At 36.1% G+C, this 22,361-nt stretch overlaps 4 protein-coding genes across 5 annotated transcripts in view; 2 read left to right on the top strand and 2 right to left on the bottom strand.

Annotated features, from left to right (window-relative positions):
• Positions 1-3,970: 3,970 nt before the first annotated feature.
• Positions 3,971-5,541, bottom strand: her11 (hairy-related 11). The gene is made up of 4 exons (XM_059516670.1): positions 5,416-5,541; positions 5,144-5,239; positions 4,960-5,050; positions 3,971-4,834 (listed from the first exon to the last, which is right to left on the bottom strand). The coding sequence occupies exons 1-4, from the start codon at positions 5,440-5,442 to the stop codon at positions 4,224-4,226; spliced, it is 825 nt and encodes a 274-aa protein (XP_059372653.1). The 5' UTR covers positions 5,443-5,541; the 3' UTR covers positions 3,971-4,223.
• A 1,827-nt stretch (positions 5,542-7,368) lies between these two features.
• On the top strand, positions 7,369-9,041 carry her5 (hairy-related 5). The gene is made up of 3 exons (XM_059516671.1): positions 7,369-7,489; positions 7,698-7,793; positions 7,886-9,041. Exons 1-3 carry the CDS (start codon positions 7,442-7,444, stop codon positions 8,399-8,401), a joined length of 660 nt encoding a protein of 219 aa, XP_059372654.1. The 5' UTR covers positions 7,369-7,441; the 3' UTR covers positions 8,402-9,041.
• Positions 9,042-13,496: 4,455 nt separating this feature from the next.
• pfdn6 (prefoldin subunit 6) lies at positions 13,497-14,737 on the bottom strand. The gene is made up of 4 exons (XM_059515575.1): positions 14,538-14,737; positions 14,079-14,149; positions 13,841-13,965; positions 13,497-13,758 (listed from the first exon to the last, which is right to left on the bottom strand). Exons 1-4 carry the CDS (start codon positions 14,599-14,601, stop codon positions 13,638-13,640), a joined length of 381 nt encoding a protein of 126 aa, XP_059371558.1. The 5' UTR covers positions 14,602-14,737; the 3' UTR covers positions 13,497-13,637.
• Positions 14,738-14,947: 210 nt separating this feature from the next.
• Positions 14,948-22,361, top strand: part of mrpl11 (mitochondrial ribosomal protein L11) — a 28,720-nt gene continuing 21,306 nt past the window's right edge. The window contains exons 1-2 of one of the 2 annotated variants that reach the window (XM_059515573.1): positions 14,948-15,109; positions 19,582-19,748. In XM_059515573.1, coding sequence (XP_059371556.1) covers positions 19,626-19,748 — 123 coding nt within the window. In that variant the 5' untranslated portion in view covers positions 14,948-15,109; positions 19,582-19,625. Of the gene's footprint in view, positions 15,110-19,214; positions 19,495-19,581; positions 19,749-22,361 lie in introns of those variants that run through there. The other variant, XM_059515574.1, reaches the window with a different exon arrangement.

Consider the following 22,361-nt stretch of genomic DNA (forward strand, 5'->3'; position numbering starts at 1 on the left):
TACTATCATTTAGCTATACAACAGAGTTGAAATGTTGAGCCTGACAATCTTAATCTGACAGTCAAAAACATGAAATATAGGTAAGAAAAGATACTGACACTTGCCTTTCTTTGCAGCATGTTCTTCAAGAGACTTGCGTGATGTCACTTCCTTGAAGTGATGCCACAGGGATTGATCCATTTTTTTTATAGGGGGGTAAATTGTATGGCGTGACGGGGTTGAAAACAAACTGGAGGACATGTATAAATATTGCAATTTCATATATAATTAATGCATTTATATATATATATATATATATATATATATATATATATATATATATATATATATATATTTTTTAGTTAAAATAGACCAACATATGATCATATTAGCAGAAACATTTTGGTATTAATTGCATTTTTTATTTGTTTGATATTCAATGAAAATGTAATGATGGTTAGTGAGGACATGCAAACATGCTTGTTGTCTACTACTTAGGCAACCCATTATCTTTAAATTAAAATTTTAAAAAAGCAATTGTGTTGCATTATAATGCAAAGGCACCTGGTTTTATTAATTGACAGCGTTAAAATGCATTTCGTGATTTCCTTCAATTGAAAATCTTTGAAGTAAGTTTGGGGGACTTGAAGGGCACCCAATTCAGAGAATCACCCAGCTAGGTCCGTTCTTGGTAGAGAAAACACATTTACATGTTGATTCTGGCAGTCAACCACAGAGCAACTCACGTGTGCACTACTCCAGCATCTTTCGCGACTGAATATGAGGGGGAGAGGGGAAGGGGTGAGCTTCCTGCTGCGGTGTCCATATATGGTATATCCTGCCCCGTCTTGACGTCAAGACGGGAAAGAAATCAAAATCTCGTATTTGAGTGCGCGTACACGTGGGCAATTTTACAAACCCTGAGGTAAACAAACGCTTCACTTTTAAATATCGGCTTCCCAGCCAGTGTATAATCGTTAAGCAATCATAACATACATTGATTCTCGTGGAAAAGTGAAAATTGTGGGTCATGACTCCTTTAAGACAATGTTACTTTTGAATGCTCTCTAAACAATTCTGATACAAGCAGTAAACTTTTTTTTATCTTAGATGAACTTAAACTTAAACTTAAACTAACTAAAACGTTTCAGAAAAAAATTGAAAAATTGACTTTTGTGCTAAAGTTTTGAAAACATTATCAAAGACTAGATAACTTTGAACAAAGGTTCTATTATCGTTCTGGAATAACATTTTTCCATAACTTTAGGTGGACCTTGCTAGAACGTAAGCTAAAATTCTGTGAATGTTCCATGTTAGCTGGGAGAGCAACTCTAGTCTTCATTGTACAGCTCCACAATTTTTTTTATGTTTTTGCAACCATTAGTATATCAATATTGCTTACATAAATTTATATTACTATGCAATATTACAATATAAACCTCCTTTACTGAAACTATCCATCTGTAAATGTTTTAAAAAGACTGAGGGCAAGGATCATCATGGCTTAAAGACATATAAACACACATATTTTTGTTTTTTATTAAGTCATTTCTTTAACAACATCTTTTAAACATAATGCCCTGTGGCTCTGACATAATCTCACAAAAGGATTTCAGAATCTATGGAATGAGGAAATGAAATAGACCCCCATTAACCAGATCTGTCAACATTACAAGGAAGCTGGAATCATTAATGAAGACTCATTGACCTTACAGCTAAACATTAAGATTGAGCACATGCACGTAAGGTTTGAGAATGAAATAATCTCTTTTTCCAAGTTAAAACAGTTGATTCTGACTAAAATAACATTCACGGGACATCACTCAATGGATATTCATACCACAAAGACTTATACAGAGAAATTTTGCACAAAGTGGGATCCATTTTCAATGAAACCACAACATTTGTGCGTGCCGGTGAGAGCACACTTTGAAGGACGGGGCATGTACAAGTGTGTGCACGTGTGATGAAAGTGTTTGACAGCAGCCCTGTCTCGACAAATTGCTTTTGAGATGTGCCAACACAAATGTATTTAACTCAGAGTCCAATAAACCGTGGCAGGAGCAGTGACATCTCTGAGCTGGATCCTTGTCAATGTTTTCTTTAAGTCTCTCCCTCCCCTTTTTGTACCAGATCAGGAATGCATGAGTTGCATTCACTATTAACAAGACTAAGACTACACAGGTAACAGGATCAGCTCTAATCAGTGTGACCTGAGAAAGCTTCTGCAGGGATTTCAGGCTTTTGTCCTGCATTTTCCGAGGTGATTTCTTCCCCACCACATTCAATTACAATTACTGAGGCAGCATTCCTCCGTCCAGGCAGAGCGTCCTCTTTAATTTGTGCTTCACTCCTTGATTGTGACTAATTGCAGTGATCAAAACCTGCAGAAAGACAGCAAATGTGCATCATGTGCTCTTTTACCTCACAATGAACAATGGCCATCTCATAAATAATGGCACTGGTACAGAGAGAAGCTTCTGAATGTGAAGACGACAGAAGAAGGAGAAAGAAAAAAATAACCATTATCCAAAAACATGCTCTGTCATGTCAGAAACTCTGTTTTCTCCAGCCAAATCCCCTGCTGCCTTACTCAGAAAATATTCAGGCTTTGTAATAGAGATGTGGATGGAAGATAGGGAAGATGTTACGGATTTATCCAGGACTGCAGAGGTGAGAGAAAAATTCTGACATTTATGAGAGAGAGAAGTCATGTATCCTCGGCTTACCGCCCAGGAACATGGGTAACAACACCATGCTCTCTGTATCTACAAGCCAAAGCTCAATTATGGACTGAACCTGTTAAGCTCTATCTTATGTTGCCCTCTACTGACCAGTAGGCTGAAACAGTGCAAATCTTTGGAGAAAATAGTTCACTTTTCCTAATGTAAAACCACAGCATATTTTTGTCAGTACTGGGTTAAACTAGGTTTTCATGTCACATGTTTCAACATGTAGCCTACACTATAATTAAAAAAAAAAGTTATGGAAAAATTTAACACAATTGATATGTTTGGCAAAACACTGACATGAGAACAAATATGTTGTTTGTAAATTTAAGCGGGACTCAAAAATGCACTGTAGTCTAACGGCATGAATTATTAAAAAAAAAAACATTAATTGTAAATCACAGAAACCATTTTAACATTTTGGCTGACTTATACAAATGCTGTATTTTATTCATACTGAAAATAGTTAGGCTGTACTCGCTCGCAAAACATTATTTTAAAAGGTATTTCTCCATTCATAGAAACCACGAGATGGCAGTAGAGTACTTAAAATTGCAGTAGGCTAAGTTAAGTGTGCAGATTTTATTACACTTATACACTAATAATGACACTTTTATTTTTAGTTTCAGCCAAGGTTAGAAAACCGAGCTCAACTCTAATTAGAGGTACAAAACTGTACTCTTTGTGGTACCACCTTAGTGACTAAAACTTGTACCCTAAGGTATAATTTTGTACCTTTCTTTCTGAGAGTGTATCTTCAGCGTAAGATTCCCAACTGTCTCGGATCGACAAGTTGAGAGTTTTTTTGGTTCGATACTGGGAGAGTCTAAAGACCTCTGAAATGATGTATTGTAAAGCGTGTCTTAAAACATTTGTAAGATTTTGTGTAGGCTATTTAATTAATGTCAAAGTTAAATGTTACAATCTTATAATCTAGTACAAAACTTATAGGCCTAAACATTTTTGTTTTTGATTAATGTAGGCTATGTGACATTCATAATTTTTTTTATTATTATTATTTTCTAAGATGAAAGAATATAATAATATGAACTTATTTTAGTACTCACAATGCATACATTTAAGATCCTAATGGTATGGCTTCCGGAGCTTCTTCTGAACCGTTTGGCTTAAAAACTCTTATAGTGTTTTATGACTGGTGTGAATATTCTTTAGTTATTAAAAGTATTTTATCAATATATATTTTATGCATCTCTAAAAACTGTCTAGGCAAATGTTTAGGGACCGATTAAAAACAACAATGATTGATTTAAAAAAAGACTTTATTTCATTGCTACAGGTATACCAGGGAAGACAAACATCGGTCAAAAACAATAAATAGTCAAGTGAAAAGTATAAGTCATTGAAAACATGACAAAAGTAATAGTAACTGGAGGCAACACAAGTGATAACCCTATGCTCATGCCACACCATATGTCACGTTAGGACTTTCTGGGAGGTAATTTCTCCATTGGAGCAGTCCCTAAGTAAAATAGAAAAACACACCAATGTAAGAGTTCAGCTCCATGATCTCCATATGGACTGGGTTGGAAGAGAAAAAGGTTCTTGTCTAAAAGCCAGTACAGGAGATTGCGGTGGGGTAAAATCTCTAGACATATTTGGCAGAACAGACTGAAGCACAGTAACAGGCCTGTGGAGCGAAAGTGGTGTTAAAAGAGGTGACAGTGAATCAGAAGGAGCAGGTAGAGGACAAGGAATGAATAGACATGGAGGGGAGTTACTGGGAGAGGCGAATAAACTGGTAAAAGTGGGAGATGATGACGGGGAACTACATTGTGGTGATGATGATGATGATGATGATGATAATGAACTGGGGGGAGAAGTCAACTGATGCAAAAGTTTGGAGCCATCCAAAGATGATTCAGGGTGAAAAAGAAGATCCTGCTGGTAGTTCTGGGTTGATGGTGATAGAGGGAAGCCCGTATGCGCCATTGGTTCATTTCCTGCTTTGGAAGCACCTGTTAGGTTATTATGGTTGACCCCCAGTTTCAGAAGAACCTCCTTCTGCTCGGATGATTTAAACCTCCCATTGAAATCTGGTTCATAGAAGTCACTGGCGTAGATGGGGCCCGTAGAAACAGACTGCTTCTGAGTGCACTTAGAAGTCACTGCAGAAAGACAGAAAAACATTACATAAATTAGGCAAATTATTATTAATAAATAATAGCTTTAAATAGTAAATAATAGTAAATTCAGATCGATGAAGTAAAAAGTAAAAGCAGTAAAAACAAACCCTTTGTCTCAGTTTTGCTTGTGGTCTTTTTGATGTACTGAACTGCAAGGTCTAAAATCTCTGCTTTTTCCAGTTTGCGATTTTGTAAACGCTGTGGGAGGAGAGAGAAGTTTTAGGGGTTTGTTAAGGAAGTAGTGCAGAAATAATGCGAATAATGCATCACAAATCTAGGGTAGAAACTCACCGTGTCTGCAGTGTTCTTGAAAAGCAGATCTCTTAACGCATTTAGGTTATGGTTGATTCGGTCTCTTCTCTTCTTCTCTATCACAGGCTTTAACTTCTTTAAAAAAAGTTACAAATTAAAACTGTTAGTAAGTTTTACGTTTCCAATACTATCATAACATTTAAGATTTAACTAGCCTGTAGCGTGGAATCAAATAAACATAAATTAGGCTAAATATAAAGAATTTGAGAAATCATTTTTGGGAGAAAAAAGGTTGCTTTTAAAGAACTTACTCTTTTGACGCTTTCTGTCTTAGTCATGTTCAGAGTTGATCAGTTCGCTCTTCAAGCTTAAATTCGTAGATGTGGGAAACTGCTGGAATCGAGCCAAACGGGAATTTTAAGCCTCTGGGTGGCATCTGATTGGTGGAGAGGTGACAGTGACGTCGGCACTGTGAACTTTCCACCCAGCGTTCCATTGCATTAACCAAACAATCAATAAACAGATGTGTTACTTATGACATCTGAACAAGCAAAACAGAAACAAATATATATCATATTTAAATATATAATATTTAAAACAGCCATCGAAAAGGAAAATAGATTGAAACTTTATTTTTAAGCATATTTAGAAACACTTGATGGCGCAATTGGATCTGGGAAGAAAAGCAAATATCAGCAAAAGGTTTTATATAAACAGCTAAGGACAATGATTGGGGTGAACTGCTAAAACACATATAGGCACAAATGGCATTTGTCCTGACATTTTGGTGATTAAAGGTAGCATAAAAATTTTGTCAGCCTGAAATTGAAAAGTAAGTTGAGACGCAAAACCAAAGTGATGCAACAGTGGCAATCTGCATGGTAAAAGAATCGCACTTTTTAAACACTGAACACTGAAGCTCTGAATTAGCCTACAGAAATCGCATATAGCCCTACATTGTGGTAAATTATGAGTGGAGACTAATATCCTATATCAAAATGATAAAAAAATTTAGGCATATAAATTCTGTTTAATGTGTAGGCCATGGAAACTATTTCTATACGAATATCTTTTTTTTTTAATAGAGAAAATGCAATGTAGTTTTGAAATCGCGCGCCAAGTGAGATTAGCTCGTGCCCGTGAGTGTAAAGTACACGCGCGTCCTGCTTTACGGTGAAAAGGGGGATGTGAAGAGGTGTGATGCCCAGGCTTTTCGAGCAAATCTGTTAAGTGTGCTGTAAGGTTTTGTTTTGATAGAAGTGTGAACGATTAGGCGGCCAACCATCATTGTCCCACGCTTACACTTGTAAATTGTTGGAATGATCAAGTGGATCCTCAGGAATTAAGCAAAGCAAAACTTTTTGAAACTGATTATTGGAAGAGAGTACAATGTTTGTTGGTTTTAACAAGTTTTATACGTTTTATAAGTTGTTTTAAAGCTTCCACGTCCATTTTCTTTGATAAAAAGCCGTTTCCAAATGAAATCAACTGTATGCTATATATAGCCCTCATTCCTTATGCAGGAAAATTATTTACGAACACACGAGAAGACCCCACACACATCAAAAGACCAGCAAAAGACCACTTTCAATTCAAGACACACTTCATTGACTTAACCGAGTCAAACACGTTCTCTTTTTTCACGTTCTTCTTTGACGCTTTCTTTCGGGGAAAAGGCTGTGATCCGACCCGATTCTGTACTAATGAAAAAAGCAATGTAAACCAGCTGAAAGAAGTCAAATACCTTTGGCTACTTCGTTTTTATTTTGAGATTGAATTTACAAGATAGATGGACTTTGCAAGTCAATATTTAGTCTATGAACGCACTTTATCCTGGATTAAATATTCTCACATAGCATTATTAAATAGCTACACAACCTTCAGAAACAGTAAAAGCCTGCGGTGCAGTGTTATAACTGTCCAAATGGCTATGCACTTTATTGTCTATCGATAATCATAACGATTTGAAATCACAGCAGGTAATATGCCTAATCGCCTTTCATTTGGTTCTTTTCAATAGGCCTTATAATGCATGTGAATGGTTCAAATCTTCTTTGGAAATCTTTGCCAATACCTTAACTGAATAGCTATAGTTTAAACATCCCAGTGGGGGGCTAAATGGTCATTACTGGCTCTTACTTCACAATGGACATTATTTACAGCAGCCAGCTTGTTTGTGAATATTAATGAGGGGCTAGCTCAAGGACGCCTGTGATAGGTTCGTCTACTTTTATTTTTCATAATGAGAAGACTGGGCGTGTACTGACCGTACCATAAATCACCACAACTCCAAAACGAGACACATAATCTCACTTAAGGATCTGGTTAATCGCCAACATGAGTAAACAAGCTGCTGACATACCAGAACAAAAAGACTCGAGACGGGTAAAAAACAAACTTTATTTGTTTCACAATGTATTTTCAGACCTCTGAAATATAATTATAAATCACGTAGCCTATAAGCTTTACATATTGAGCTATCATGTTTTATTTTGTGTCAATGTGATATGTCGATTTGCTACTAATTATATTAAAGCATTTAGGAATTATATTTTACCATTATATTTAAACTAATCTACTTTTAATGTTACAGGTCCCAAAACCTCTCATGGAGAAAAGAAGGAGAGATCGCATTAATCAAAGCCTAGAAACTCTGAGGATGCTCTTAATTGAGAATACACACGATGAGGTAAGTTAGGTTACTAAATAAAGACTCTACCTTAATGTAGCCCGTATAAAATATATATTTATCTGACCGCATTTTTTCCTTCTTTTTAATAGAAACTCAAGAACCCTAAAGTCGAAAAGGCTGAAATCCTGGAAAGTGTTGTGCACTTCTTAAGAGCTGACCAAGGCCTGGGGACTGACCCTTTTAAAATCACCAGAGGAAAAAGAGCACGCACAGAGGAGTCTGATGAGGACCTGAGTTCACCTAGCAAATGTCAGAGCTACCATGATGGAATGAGGACATGTCTGATACGAGTCAGCAATTTTATTGCTAGCAAGAGCCATGAGTTTGGACAGGGAGTGGAGAAAGCATGTGGAAACCTTCACAAATCACACTCAATGCAAGCCCAGCTACTGTCCACCCCATCCTGCAGAGAAACCCAGGTGCATCTCAATGAGGACTCATCACTGCCAGCACAGCAGCATCTCACTTGTGTCCAACTGAGCAATTCTTGCACACCATCTGGCTGTGCGAAGCTAGCACAAAGAACTGTTCTGTCTGCTCCCACCATGACCTCAAGTCCTAAGCAACCTGCAGTGCTCTGTGATGCTGTCTGGAGACCTTGGTAGAAGATCATGTCCAAAGTCCCTGCAAAGCTCTCTAAAGACTGAAAAGACCAGGTCTTCAGTGATTAATGATTCAGCAGTGTTAGAGCAGCACTGGGTCAATAGACTGTGAAGTGTGTAAATATGTGGATTTTGTACAGTAGAATGCCAAAGATTTATTTTGTTATAAAAAAAGGCATTGGGAAATCTGTGCCTGTATAGTGTGTTTGGTGATCTTACAGCCAAACAATCAAGATACACATTTGTGTTGAGATGAATCTTAGTTTCACTTTGATGTTTTTATATCACCAGAATTTTCTTTCAAGATTTTTTTTACAAAATCCATTTTTGATGGAGAATCATGTACTTAACAGGGAGAACATTTCAATGTTTTTTTGTTTTTTGAACTTGAGTGCCAAGAAACTTTTCAGACCACAAGTTCATGTCATTTTTATTTTTTCTTTGTGGTATTTGCCATATATTTGTGTTCTTCTGAAACATTGAAAAATGTTCATTTCATTCAAGAGATTCAGTTTTTGTTGAAACAAAATAAGGCTTTTTATTTGCTGTTATTTTTCATGTCAGCAAAACGTGAAATGTTGTTCATAAAGTATTTTCTTATACTTTGAACAAAGAATTAAACCTCTCTAAGGATTTATCCTTTTATCTTTGGCCTAATATTTGCATTTCCTTAAATTCATTTCCTGAGAGATGTTTCGCATTGAACGGCATTGTTCTTCAGACACGGTGTGAATGTTCAGCGTTCCAACGTGATAACGGTAGATAACTCGATAACAGGCCTGACATTTGCAGATTTTCATTGGGCAATTATTTGGTCATCTTTGTAATGTTGCACTTAATCTATGAAAGATATCATGCATTGAGGTGCAGATCGCTTAGGTGTGGTCTAAACGGGCCTTTGTCAGAGCAAATGTTTGATTTATCAGAACATGATGTTGGAAAAGGGCTAACTTTTCTTATTTATATGCCTCAATATTCTCTAGGCCTATGATGCTCGATCCAACACGATGACAAAAAGTTCAAGTCACTGACCAATAATATAACGGACAGTTTATAAAACTGTCGCAGATATTTAAGTAAATAAAGTTTGGAAAAGCTATTTAAAGTAACTTTTCTACATGCAACAAATCAAATGAATTATTTTAATTATTATTATTATCGTTCTTGTCTGTATCTCAAGCTCACAATAAGTTAGAGTCCAGCATGAAATTTAATATAATTTTTTTTAACTGGATTAATTAATAAAACCAAAATTTTGATCTCAATTATCCTATCAACATATATGCCTATCAACATATCACCTGTGTGCCCAAATGTTTTGGAAAATTCGACTGAACGCGACAAACGATTTGTGATTTAAATCATGAGGTCGTTTTTCAATATAGTTTATATTAGGCTTTAAAATAGTAAAAGTTAAGCCAAGTCTATTACTTTAACTTTGCTATCTACATGCCAAATCCTACAATATAAAGTATTTAAAGACTAAAAGTTGTCATAAAACCATGACCTGGAAAGTAGATTTAGGCTACCACTAGATATAATGGCTTAGTTGTACTTAACGCTCATACTCTCCCCTAAATCAACCTTCATGTGCAGCTTTGTTTCGCTTTGTCGCTTTGGGTAAGCTCTTAGATAAACGAGTTTGAGCTGAAATGAGATTAGACCTTTGAAAGATGCCATGCACCGGCAGATGCCTGAACCGGTTATTACAGACAGATAAGTCTCCCAAATGCCATTCAACACAAAGGGTGTAAATAGATTATCCAGACCGGATGTGTGCTTTTGAGAGAGCAACGAGCAAAGAGCAATGCACGCAGCCAAGTATATCAAACGTAGGCTACAATTATAAAATGTAGATGTAATGTGAAGTAGTCCTGTGAATTATACTTCGAGTATTGAATGTTGTGCTACAGTTAGTTCTTAATTCGATTTAGCAAACTATTTCAATTCAATTCAAATTCATTCAGACCTCAGAAGGTAGCAGACCTTGTTGTTTAACTGTAAAGTTGTTTAACCTTAAATCTATTTCTTAGACAATATTTATGTTTGCATTTTCATTTTTTTTATCACTTAATAATTCCATCACTTCTAAAGTAGGTATTTTTATTTTTTTAGCCTACAAATAGGCTATTTTAATTGAATTTCAAAGCTTACTTTTAGTTTAATATATTTTAACGACATCCCAAGGGATAGGCGCCTTGGAAAATGAATGGATGGATCTTAACGTTTGAAATGTATAGTAGCCTACCGTTTTTAACAACACCCCCCCCCCCCCCCCCCCCCCAATAACAAAAACTATCAAGTGAACCCCCAACCCCCATCCTCTAATCAGACTATGAATTCTTATATATATATATATATATATATATATATATATATATATATATATATATATATATATATATGAAAAAAATTATAAGCGCTAACTTCACGTACGAACTGAACGGAGCTGGCTTATCAGCACAACACATGACTGAAGCGCATTATTTTATTTGAGCACGAGCTGCACGCGAAATCACCATAGGCCTAGGCTACTCTGCACGTTCACCAGCGAGCGAAAGAAGAGTGATGAGATTTGCGCAAGCCATTCCTATCCCGAACCTGATGGTCAAATATGTGATCTATTTGAAATATTTGAGAAACAGCCACTTTAAAATGCTATAGAGAAAGTCTAATACAATATCTAAAGAAGGCAAATAAACTAAAAAGACGGGTGAAAAGAGGAGAGAACAGTAGGCCTCCTAAACCAGCACTGACATATATTAAAATATTTTTAAACTACTCTTGCCCACATTTACTACGTTTTATTGTAGGCTAATTTATTGGGTAACATTTAGTCTAACTTGTAGAATTTACAATAAATAATCGGTTAAAGGAGAATAGATTTCCCCTATACATTTATTTGAGAACTGTGTCATATTGTAGCTATTGGTTCTAAATTTCCAGGCGATTGTCTTCCCATGGCATGTCAAACTATAGCCAAGAAGTGCCTTAATAATATAAAATACATTGTACACACACACACATATCCCATGCAAACAAGTAGGCCTACTTGTTAACTATGATGTTACTTTACTGTACCAACTTTGCAAGATGATAGCACAAAAACCATCTCACAAAAAATAATAAATAAGCAAAAAACAAATAGGCTAAATAAACCTTATAAGTAAACATGACCCGGGACTTTACTAAAACAGTTCACACTTCAACCTTTTCGAGTAAAAGAGTAATTTGTGGTTTAGGTTTTGCGCCTTGTAATGAGACACGTCTCGCTGTGGACCTGTTGTCAGATGTTGCCAAATTACGCACGAACGTAAGGTGCTGCCTTTCTCTCTGATTGTCACCTATCTCATGGGAACAACGTTTATAGCAAAGCTATCGTCCCACTTTACTAGTACAACATGTGTTCCTTTTGGCCATTTGGCAAAGACCTGTAAAATTAAACCGACGCGTGTCCTGACCTGGTTATGAAAGTGCAGAAGACACGTTTTAGTTTAGGTGACGACCGAGACACGCGCGCGCGTTTTGTGGTATCACACTCTAACAAGAGTTCAAATGAAAAGCAGTGTCTGTTTGTTTTCAACAATCATTACATTTAATATTGTTATTATATATGTAGGCTACATGTCGGAGGCTTGTGGCATATCAAAGCCTGGAAATATAAATCTTCATTCCCACTTTACTGTGCATAATACACCCTACTCAGTCCAAAAGGTCGAGCTACTTCACAAAGGCGAATAATACCTCAAAATCTGTCTGTTTAATTAGCTTTGCATATTATTGCTTAGATAAATAGCTAATCCCTTTAGAAGCTTTACGCCACAGTTTACGATTTGGACTTAGCGAGGGTGTGTTTGCAACCTGATTTTAAAGCGTATACAGCTCCCTTACAAGTAGCGCCGTTCTTCTAATGCCTTTTATTCATATGCGTTAATCCCCGGCGGGTGGGAAATGAAGGGGGACAGGTCCCCCTCCGCGGGATATTAATTGGAGCTAAGCATCCACAATGCGGACGTCTGTGCTTCAGCGCTTCTCCATTGCGCGTCTGATGGCCTGTTGCGCAGGGGCGTATACACACCCTGTTGACCGAGCGCTTCAATGACATTACCCTGAGCAACATCTGGCCGCAAGCACCACTCGCCTGCCCCTTTAATTAGAAAAACGAGTCGCCTCACTGGCTCTCAAGGCCTTGGTGCATAGTGATGCACAGCAGTGTGAGGTATTACCTGACCAAGGGCTTGTGCTTTCAAGAATGTGTAAGTTTGTGTGTATACGTTTCAATTGTATTATTAATTAAAAAAATAAATAGTTGTACTTTTATTATGACCTAGAGATACACATCATTTATTTGTGAAAACAAAAACTCAGAAATGAACTAATGATTAACTTCACAGTGTCCTGTTTTTTTCAGTGACTCTTTCCCTCAATGAGGTGATGATAAAGCCCATACATTTATACACATTATTCAGGCATTCATTCCCATAAAAAATAGCAAAGTAGAATAACTGTAAGTTTACTTTTTTTGTATCTGTTATCTCCTCTACTGTATAAAGTTGACATATGGGAACTTTTAAACTGATTTTTTAGTTACTTTTACTCAATTTAGTTTACTTTATGACACATCCAAGAAACATTATGTTTATTTACATCTAACCTACGATTTGACCTTAAAGCATCAATATATTTCATGACGTTTCTTAAAAACTGCAATACATCATCATAAACCAAAAATGTATACAGTGAATGCTTGACATTTTACCTTTAGGAGTTATTTTACTTGCAAGGTTCTTGTAATTGATCTATATTTTTTAAACAGTATATACAATTGTAAAAATTAAAACTTGACGTCAGTGCTGAAAACTTGACGTCAATCACATTTTTTCTTAAGAAAAACACTAAACACAAACCTTTTTAATTTGCTATTAGAGCAAACAGGAACGCAAGTGATAATTTTTGTAGTTTATGTTCACCTCAAGTTTTCCCAACTATGGGGACTTCTGATTTTGAGAATCTCGGAAATGTGAAAAGGGTCCACTTATGTCAAAATGAACACTTTTAACATATTAACTGCAAGAACAAAAAAAGAGGATGCTAAACATAAATAAAGACAATTTATTGATAGCCTGAAAGCATCAAACTAAAAATCTACAGAATTCTGTTAATATACATGTGAACAAGCATGTGTTATTAGCAGGCATATTCAGTCTCTGAGTTTTGCTGGATAAGAATCATAATCCATTTAGACTTTCCCAACGGCCTGACCCTGAGCGCGCTGGTACTCCTGCTGCAGGCTGGAGAGAACTTCCCGATGCTGCTCAGACTTTCTCTCCATCTCCTTCAGTAAAGTTTCATAGCGCTGACTGAGATGAAGAAGAGATCAGTTAGGGGTTTGCCTATGTGAACTACACACTCAATTACAACAGAATCAAATGCAATACATACATTTCACCATTGATGTATTCCAATCTCTTGCTCACTGTTGCTTTGGCTTCATCTAAATCTTGTTTGACCAAAACTGGTCCAATTAATTTGTAAACTGTATTTTGGCTATCCAACAATGCAAGCTCCTACAGAGGGATGACGTGGTAAAACAAGATCAACATACATGAAAGTGTATATATTTTAGCATGACAAAAATGAACATGCAAATGTGGAAGATACCCTGTAATTATGTTCTTACCTCCTTAACAATATTATTTTCAGTTAACTGTGCCTCCAGTTTCTGTCTTGCTGACATACTTTTACTGACATCTGCGAAAAATATAACAAGTTAACAGTTTCTACGTTCACAAGACAGAAATTACAGAAAATAATTGTATTATGCACATACAAATACAACAGAAACTATTTAACATGTAAATTACATGAATCTTACACGTTTCAACAAGAATAAGAATAAAAAAAACACTGTTTAGTGACTGTGTATCAAGAAAGAGGATCATTATGACAGCTCTGGACTATTGTGTTGACTAACAAGCTAAATCAGTCCATCTTGAAAGCCTGATTTGTGTCAAAAGGTACTTCTTTGTGCTTTGTAGTCAAATGCATAATTTTTTATCTAAAATGAACATCAATATGCACATGCAGAGACTGTTGGAAGGACTGCTAACATGGATAGCTGTCTAGCTAGCGTTGTTACCTTTTTGCAGTTGTTGATATTTCTCCAGCTCTGACTGTAATTTCTTCTGAATCGCTTCAGCCATCACAACAGCTATTCTAATCACGGATCCCTTTATATGTTTCTAACTACTAATAAACAGAACTAGCGTATAACAAAAGCAGTTAGCCAGTAACGTTACACACGGATCATGCAGACACGGGAAATGACGCTATGCTCACGTGGGAGTTTCAACAGTCGATAAAAAGAGTCACTTCGCCATCTAGTGTTGAAAATGAAGCCAAATAATACAAAGTTCATTTGTTTTCAGTGACGCCACTTCAAATAAACACTGTGAAATAGGCAATAATAAAAAATATATAGTTTTATATAATATTTAAATTTGATGTAGCGTTCAGTATTGTCGTTATAAATACTGAATTCCTTCTGTATGTATAAGCGTAATCCTCCTCCTGTCCATGTGGGGCAGTCTATCTGTCTTCTCCAAACCGTCTGAAGTGACAGTAAAGGCAATATGGCAGCGCGCATGGTTCAAATACTAACGTGAAGGTCTTTTTTCGGGTGTACGTGGACGCATATTATCCCACTAGCAGGTAATGTGAATGATATCTTTGCTTATATCATAATCAAGTGTGTCTTCTGTTTTAAAAAATGTACCTGAAGCTGCTTATTCACCATCTTTAGATAAAATGCTGTCATGTGCTATAAGCATGCAATGATGTATTATCATTTTAAAGCACTGTTATTATTGTCACCATTATCTCTACATTTTCTTCAAAATTTGTTTTATTTCATACTTTAGAAAACGGTGTAAACCTACAAAATACATCAATACTTAAATTCTAAAGTTTTATAATGACAGTCATTTAAATTGATCTTTGTTTTCCACTATTTACGAATGTGCTTATTATGCTAACATATACTAAATATGTTAGTTAAATGTGTATTAAAGCTTCCTTTTATAGAGTTTTGGGATAGAGCATGCGTCAAAGGTCAAACTTGGATTTAAACAGCTCTGGTCATGTGACTGTGTACACTGGCCATGTAAAAACTTTCAGATGAAACTGTCAATTTTCATTTATAGTCGAAAACTCTGTTTAAAAAGCCCTCTTTTTGGGGCATCCCGGCTCAAAAGTAAATTTTGGTCACAAATGTTGTTAGTTGGATTAATTAGACTATCGTTTTCAAATGAACTGGATATATGTAGCTGTTACACGTTGTTTAACTCAGTACCATTATATTACTCTTTATTATTATTGTGCTTTTTATTATTTATCCAGGCGAAGCTGCAGGTTGGATGTGTTTCTGATATTTTAGAGTTTATTAGTGTGTGGTAGTATTGTAATGTCACTCAGAAATACATACATCTAAAAAGGGCAGGTTCTTATAAAGATATCATCTGGGGTTAATTAGGACAGATTGTTTTGTGCAGGAGTGAAAGTATTATGGTTAAGGGTCTGGATAGTTGTTTATCTAGGCCTGTGATGATTTCAAGTAGCAGTTTGTGTGGCACATTTCAGAGCTGGTTTTTGAGACAATAGCACACCTGCAAGCCTTTTTTGTGAGAGAGCCAGAGAAACTGCTCAGGGCTGTTGCTCATTTCACATGCACAGAGAGCTATTTCGTGAAGGTGCGGCAGAAAACCGATAGCTTTATTCTCAGAGAGGATGGAATGGAATTTGGTAACTATTTTATGCAAACATGCACTATAAAGTTGAGCTTGGGGAAAAAATACATAATGATACATTTTCTGAGTGAAGTAAGATACTAAGCCGATACCTGATGTAAAACACACTCTCTGAATTTATCACTAATTAAACCATAATATTGACCCATTTTTATATTTGTTGACTGAAACTTATGCTCATAAGTGTTTTAATGATGTTATATTTGACACAGTAGTGATACTTCAATGTCATTTAGGTATTGCCACCTTTTTCTAGTTTGCTGTTGTAAATTAGGAGGCAGTTTAGCTCTTTGCTGCGGTTATCACAAATTGCACTCTGCGGTCTTGTCAAAATCAATATGCACCTGGAGGGCATCAGAGGATCTGAGCTGAATTCTGAAACAGTATCCTGCTTGCTGAATTGCAACTTTTGTTACACTATTGTTTGTTATTTGAGGAGGACAGAATCTCAGTTTTGTGCTTATGTTGCTTTAGTTGCATTTAGTAAGCAAATGCTTTCATTTAATGTTGTACACAACATTGAAAGCTGCAAAGCCAATTTTCCCATATCTTCCCATTTTGTGCAAAATGCAAGCTGGTAGAAGGAATTAAATCATTTTACCAGTCATTTCTGCTATGCATAAATGTTTTATGTACTTTCCTCCTCATTTATTTTCCAGCTTTTGTCTACTTTGCGAAAACCACAATTGCTTGTTCAGCAGTATTTTAAATGGGCTATTCTTGCCTCAACAAACATGTTTTCCCATGTCTGCAAGTTCAATTTGTCTCAAACCAAAAACAGATATATCAAGAGAACGAGAATCCAAATGAACTGGATGGCTTTCAAAAGTCGGACTGTAAATCTATATATGTAAATGTGAAGCTGCAGAGGGAATGGTTTTGAGGTTCTTAAATCACTTCATAAAGAGGGTCCTGTCTCTCTTTGTCATCTTAAATCAGGAATGATGTAGCCCTGCTAATGCCATTGACTCTCTCTTGAGTGTTTCATTTTCTTCAAACATGGTTTTATCCCTTTGAGCTGAAGTTTGACAGAACAGAACTGCTTTACGTCTTTGAGGTTTTCTTGTATTACTGCTTTCTCTGAATTTGCATTAAGATATTAATTCACTTTACTGAGTCTAGGGATTTTTAACATCCAAGTTTTTTTTGGCCAATGGACAAAATGCTCAGCAAAATAAATAAATAAACCTGAGCCACATTCATTTATTGCTAATGGTATATTGCCCTATTTTCCCAGTGCAATTTAAAATCCCCAGAGCTTGGCATTTTCTTTTTATCATTGTTACGGCCAAGATACTTCAGTGTGAAACACTGCAACAATTCATTTTCAGAAAACCAATTGTTTGTTCACCTACTTCATTATTCTCTGTTCAAACAATGTAGAAAAAAATCAAATAGCACATTGGCTAATGATTCATTTGTAGCAAACAAACAGATACGGATGTACCCTGCAGCGATGGTTTCAGTGTTTCCAGGACATTAAATGAGCCTAAAATCTGATATTGTAGACAAATCAAAGCATTATTTTCACAGGGTGAAATGCTGGGTCATGCAGTAGCTATATTTTCAAGTCCCCAATATTAAGCTGCACAACTTACAAAACTGAGAAGATTAAGAAATGTTTCTTGAGCAGCAAATCAGCATACTAGAATGATCTATGAAGGGTCACTTAACCCTAAATAATGGCTGACGAAAATTTAGCTTTGCTATCACAGGAATTTTAAAATATGAACTATCAAAACAGTTCATTTTGATCAAATAAATGCAACCTTGGTGAGCACAAGAAACATCTTTTGTTAAAATTGAAATCTTATCAACCATAATCTACAAAGGTAGTGCATTCATGCTGTTTCTTACTTCCTAATCATAATACTTCAAACAAAACATGTTTTTTTCCTAAGAATATCAAATATTTTTCTCAAGCAATTTAATCTAATTTGGAAAGTCAAAGAGTGCTTCAAAGCAGGAAACCCAGCGAGCACAGTGAAGTTTGACAGAACATGCCTGCAGTCCATAGTCACTCATCCTCACACTTCTTTCTTTCATCTTGTATTTTATATCCCCATCTAGTCAACGGAGTTGCTTTAAATGGAAAATAAATTTCATGCATGTTTCTTCAAAACAGTCAGAAACACTGTTATTGTTGGCACCAAGTAAACCATCCCTCAAAAAAAGTAAATTGGTGCCAAACACAATGTTCTGAATAAATTGCTTCAATTCAGCTCACAGGATTGTTGATTGTCCATTTTTGCTTCTGAATATGTTAAAACGGTTGGACCTCCTGCCAAGAAGTGGAGGTTTACCAGCAGCCCAAAATTCCCTGACTGCCTCTTAAATTGATTTGAGCTTCAACATGTTTTTTAAAACAGCAAAAATATGTTTGGAGAACAGCATGAAATTGAACGGTGAAATGAAGGCCAGCATGTGATTGGCATTTTAAAGAAAACCCAGTTTGTAATTTTTAACGCAGTGTGATTGCGGAGCCTATATCTGCTGCTTCTGCTCTTCACAGATAGCCTGTGTATTCTGAGATCCAAGACGTTTTGGTGCTTGCGAAAAGCTCTCTTTGCTTGTCTCCTTGCGCGCACAGATGCGAGGATTAACTTGGCATTAAAACCAATGGTGCGTTCCAACGTGTGGCTAGCGAGGTGTGTTTACTTCACCTCTGTCCTCATCTCCCTTGAATTTATGAATATATAAATAGTCAGGTTAACCTGGGAACATAGTGCTGTGAATAATTTGGAGATATTGTTTTCACCTGGGTTGAACTGTCATATTTGTAATTAGCCAGGCTGCGATCAGCTGAATGATGGCTTTTATTGCCTTCGGTGTATATCAGATTATGGGGAGTGGTTTTTATGACTCATGCTTCCCTGAGCGCATATGTTTCAGGCCATTTCCACCACTCAACTAATTGATTGAATCATGTAATTGAATTCGGTCTTGAATGGAAAAACCAGGTACTACTCTTTTGCCCTTGCATGTGACGCTAATTCTGTGCATGTTTTGGTGCTTGGTGGCTGCTGTCCAATCTGCTCCATCGACCTTTCCTGATCTAGACCCATAGAGAGCTAGCTAACCGTAATGGATCAGCAGAGTGCAGGGAATCGTTGAAGGCAGCCAAGCGCAGAAGCTCCTCGAGTGCGTGACGCACCTGTGCTTTTGTCCCTTATCTCTGAAGGGCCTGAGGTTTCATAGCACTTCGCCTCGTGACTGTCTTCACTTACAGCGTCTCGAGATAAGGCTGCTGTGCACTCCTGGGAGAGCTTTTATGGATTGGAAAGCTTTTGTGTAACTCACTTTTCAACCTCTGGACAAGACTTTTGTGTTGAATTTTTTATGAATTAAGGAGACCTCAATAATTACCTTTCCCAACAGGCAAAGGCGACGGACAGACGTGTGGCAGGCCAAACACATAGACAATGTCTAAGATATCTAAAGCAGCCAAGGCGGTGAAAAAGTTGGATACTGGAGGTGTGATCAGAGCAATTGTAAGATCTGGACAGGCGGCTCCTGGGCCTCCACTGGGCCCTATCCTGGGACAGGTAAGATTTTAGTCCTTTCTCTTTCACCATTGAATTTTATTTTCTACCAGGGTTATCTTAGCAGACTTTCCAATTCTTTCTTTTTTTTCAATTCATTTTAGCACATCCCATTTTTAAATGGGATTTTGTTAAATGACTGAAATGGTTAACACAAGCTAAAGATTTTTCCATTTTTTTATTATATGATATGCAATACATCAGTAATACTTGTTATTGTTATAAATGGGACTACAGATATTGTTGGTGACATTACACATCATCAAACCGGACAGTTAAACTTGTCAATTCACCTTTATTTCTGTAGTGCTTTAAACATGGGTTTGAAGCAGCTTTGCAGTATTAAACAGGAAACAAACAGAAAAAATTATGCAAACTTCATCTAATATCACGTAATCTACTCATAAACTCAATCGTTTGCTTTTACAGCCTCACTGTGTTTATTTCACACACTTGCAAACTATTCTAACTCAAATTTTCGGGGAAAAAATATATATTTTTTTCAAATGAAGACTTAAGACAAAATTAATAATTCATAAGTTGAGAAATTTGTAAAGATTATCATGATAAACTCTATTATCATGATAATATTCAAGCAGATGAATATTATAAACTTGTGTTGGTCACAGAGCTTATTCTCTGGAATAATCCAAAAGCCAAAATCCTATTGGGTTTTTGTTTATGGAAAAAGGGAGATACTAATTTATGGGTTAGTCTACAGAAAGAAGTTTTTAGTTTTTTTTGTAAAAATGATTGGAATTCTGAAATTAAATTGAAAGAAAATAAGAGTGTCTGGCCTTTGGATGTTTTTGCTTATGATGGTGGTCTTTGGAGTTAAAAAAGCTGAGAACCACTGCTCTAATGGTTAGGAAAGTAACAAGAGCAACACAATGTGAACAATGCTGTTACAAGCACATCTGCTGTCGCTGCTCAACGGCTTTGCCCATTTCAAGTCGTCTTCTGAAGAAACAAACATCTGATTTCATATATTTACAGCCTTTTAAGGTTTTGTGCTTTTCTCCACCATAGGGACTATCTTGGAAAACTGTTTAGATAAATGTTGACACAGGCTTACCTCTGCTCTCATATGTAAAGCACAATCATAACTAACAAGCTAATTACAGCTGTAATGATGTCATTACAGTCCCTTGCCCATCGTGATGATAATAAATTAGACACATTTTCTTCTGCCAGTGCAAGTCAACCTGGCTCCTTAGTGTGCTTTCCTGCTGAAGAAAGCTGTTGTGAACTAAATATGAGGTGTAATGAGCATCAGTCAAGCAGAGCAGCACCATATGTCAGTTAAACACGTGCAGTCGCATGTTTGTGCATGTGTCTTCCCCTGCTCTTGTCAGCTCTGTTTGAGCTCTGTTTTGCCTTTGTGCCTGTGCTGCCATCTTTGGCTCAACTTTTATGTGTATTAAACTGTAAATAAATTGCAGCCAGCAGGCCTTCAGCTTACAGCTCTGGCCCTTTAATCTTCCCGCTTTCTCCTTCCTTCGTTTTTTCTCTCGTCTGCCTAACCATCCCTGACAGGGTAAGCGCATAGAGGTAGGCTGCCTGTCGGCCGGGGGCAAATTTAAACAAACGAGAGAAATAAAAGAGGGAGCTCCGGTGGAGAGGGGGGAAACTGACAGCTTCTGTGGAGGAGAGTAATTACAGTCCAGAGAGAAATTAACTCAGCCGGATGGAGGAGAGAAACAGAAGACAGGATAAAAGAGGGCCGTATAATACAATAGTTCAAGTTTTTTGTACATCAAGACCAGGCAGAATAACACCGTGTTTTTTCAGTGAGGTAAATGGGTGAATTTCTGAAACATGTCCAGATCGTATTTCACCCCTGAAAATCTAAAGAAAATCTATATATTTGTGAACTATTACATGATTTTGCACTGAAAAATTTTAATTTCTTTGATGTCAGTAGTGGAATCATTTTCCTGAAAATTATCATCATGTGTTATTGACTCACACTTTTTACTCTTATTTTCATTACTAAGTATATATAAAATATATATATATATATATATATATATATATATATATATATATATATATGTATATATATGTATATATATATATAAACACACACACACACACACACACACATAAATTATGTTCTTTTGAAAGCTCTGTTCATCAAACAATTCAGAAAAAATCCATCACAGTTTACATAAAATATTAAGCATTGTATTAAAACTAATTTCAACATTGATAATATTAATAAATGTTTCTTGAGCTGCAAATCAGCATATTATAATGATTATCACAGGAATAAATTACATATTACAATACATTTTAAAATTAAATATTGACATAAACATTTTAAAGTGTAATAATATGTAACAGTTTTACTGTTTTTATGGTATTTTTGATCAAATAAATGAAGCTTTGGTGACCTTAAGATGACCCCCCCCCCCCCCAAAAAAAAACAAAAAAACAAATATATATTACAAAAAAATTAACATCAATAAAAATTTAGGTTGGATGTGCTTGATTGTCCTCAAAATGCAAACAAAATGGCTATTTTATTAATTTAATTTTGGGGTGAAAAATTTACTGTGAGCATTGTGTATTTCTAACCTGATAGTTCTGTTCTTTTTCACTGATTTCTTTTCA

This window comes from Carassius carassius, chromosome 29, assembly GCF_963082965.1.
Source record: "Carassius carassius chromosome 29, fCarCar2.1, whole genome shotgun sequence".
Lineage (NCBI taxonomy): Eukaryota > Metazoa > Chordata > Actinopteri > Cypriniformes > Cyprinidae > Carassius > Carassius carassius.

Bases quoted from the DNA above. Each gene is read 5' to 3' on its own strand.
- her11 (XM_059516670.1), bottom strand. From the start codon at position 5,442: ATGACTAAGACAGAAAGCGTCAAAAGA. The intron at 5,240-5,415 runs GTAAGTTCTTTA...CTTTTTTTAAAG, and splicing joins AGACAGAAAGCGTCAAAAGA to AAGTTAAAGCCTGTGATAGA. The intron at 4,835-4,959 runs GTTTGTTTTTAC...GTCTTTCTGCAG, and splicing joins AAGCAAAACTGAGACAAAGG to TGACTTCTAAGTGCACTCAG.
- pfdn6 (XM_059515575.1), bottom strand. From the start codon at position 14,601: ATGGCTGAAGCGATTCAGAAGAAATTACAGTCAGAGCTGGAGAAATAT. The intron at 14,150-14,537 runs GTAACAACGCTA...TATTTTTCGCAG, and splicing joins ATATCAACAACTGCAAAAAG to ATGTCAGTAAAAGTATGTCA. The intron at 13,966-14,078 runs GTAAGAACATAA...ATCCCTCTGTAG, and splicing joins AAAATAATATTGTTAAGGAG to GAGCTTGCATTGTTGGATAG.
- her5 (XM_059516671.1), top strand. From the start codon at position 7,442: ATGAGTAAACAAGCTGCTGACATACCAGAACAAAAAGACTCGAGACGG. The intron at 7,490-7,697 runs GTAAAAAACAAA...TTAATGTTACAG, and splicing joins AACAAAAAGACTCGAGACGG to GTCCCAAAACCTCTCATGGA. The intron at 7,794-7,885 runs GTAAGTTAGGTT...TCTTTTTAATAG, and splicing joins TTGAGAATACACACGATGAG to AAACTCAAGAACCCTAAAGT.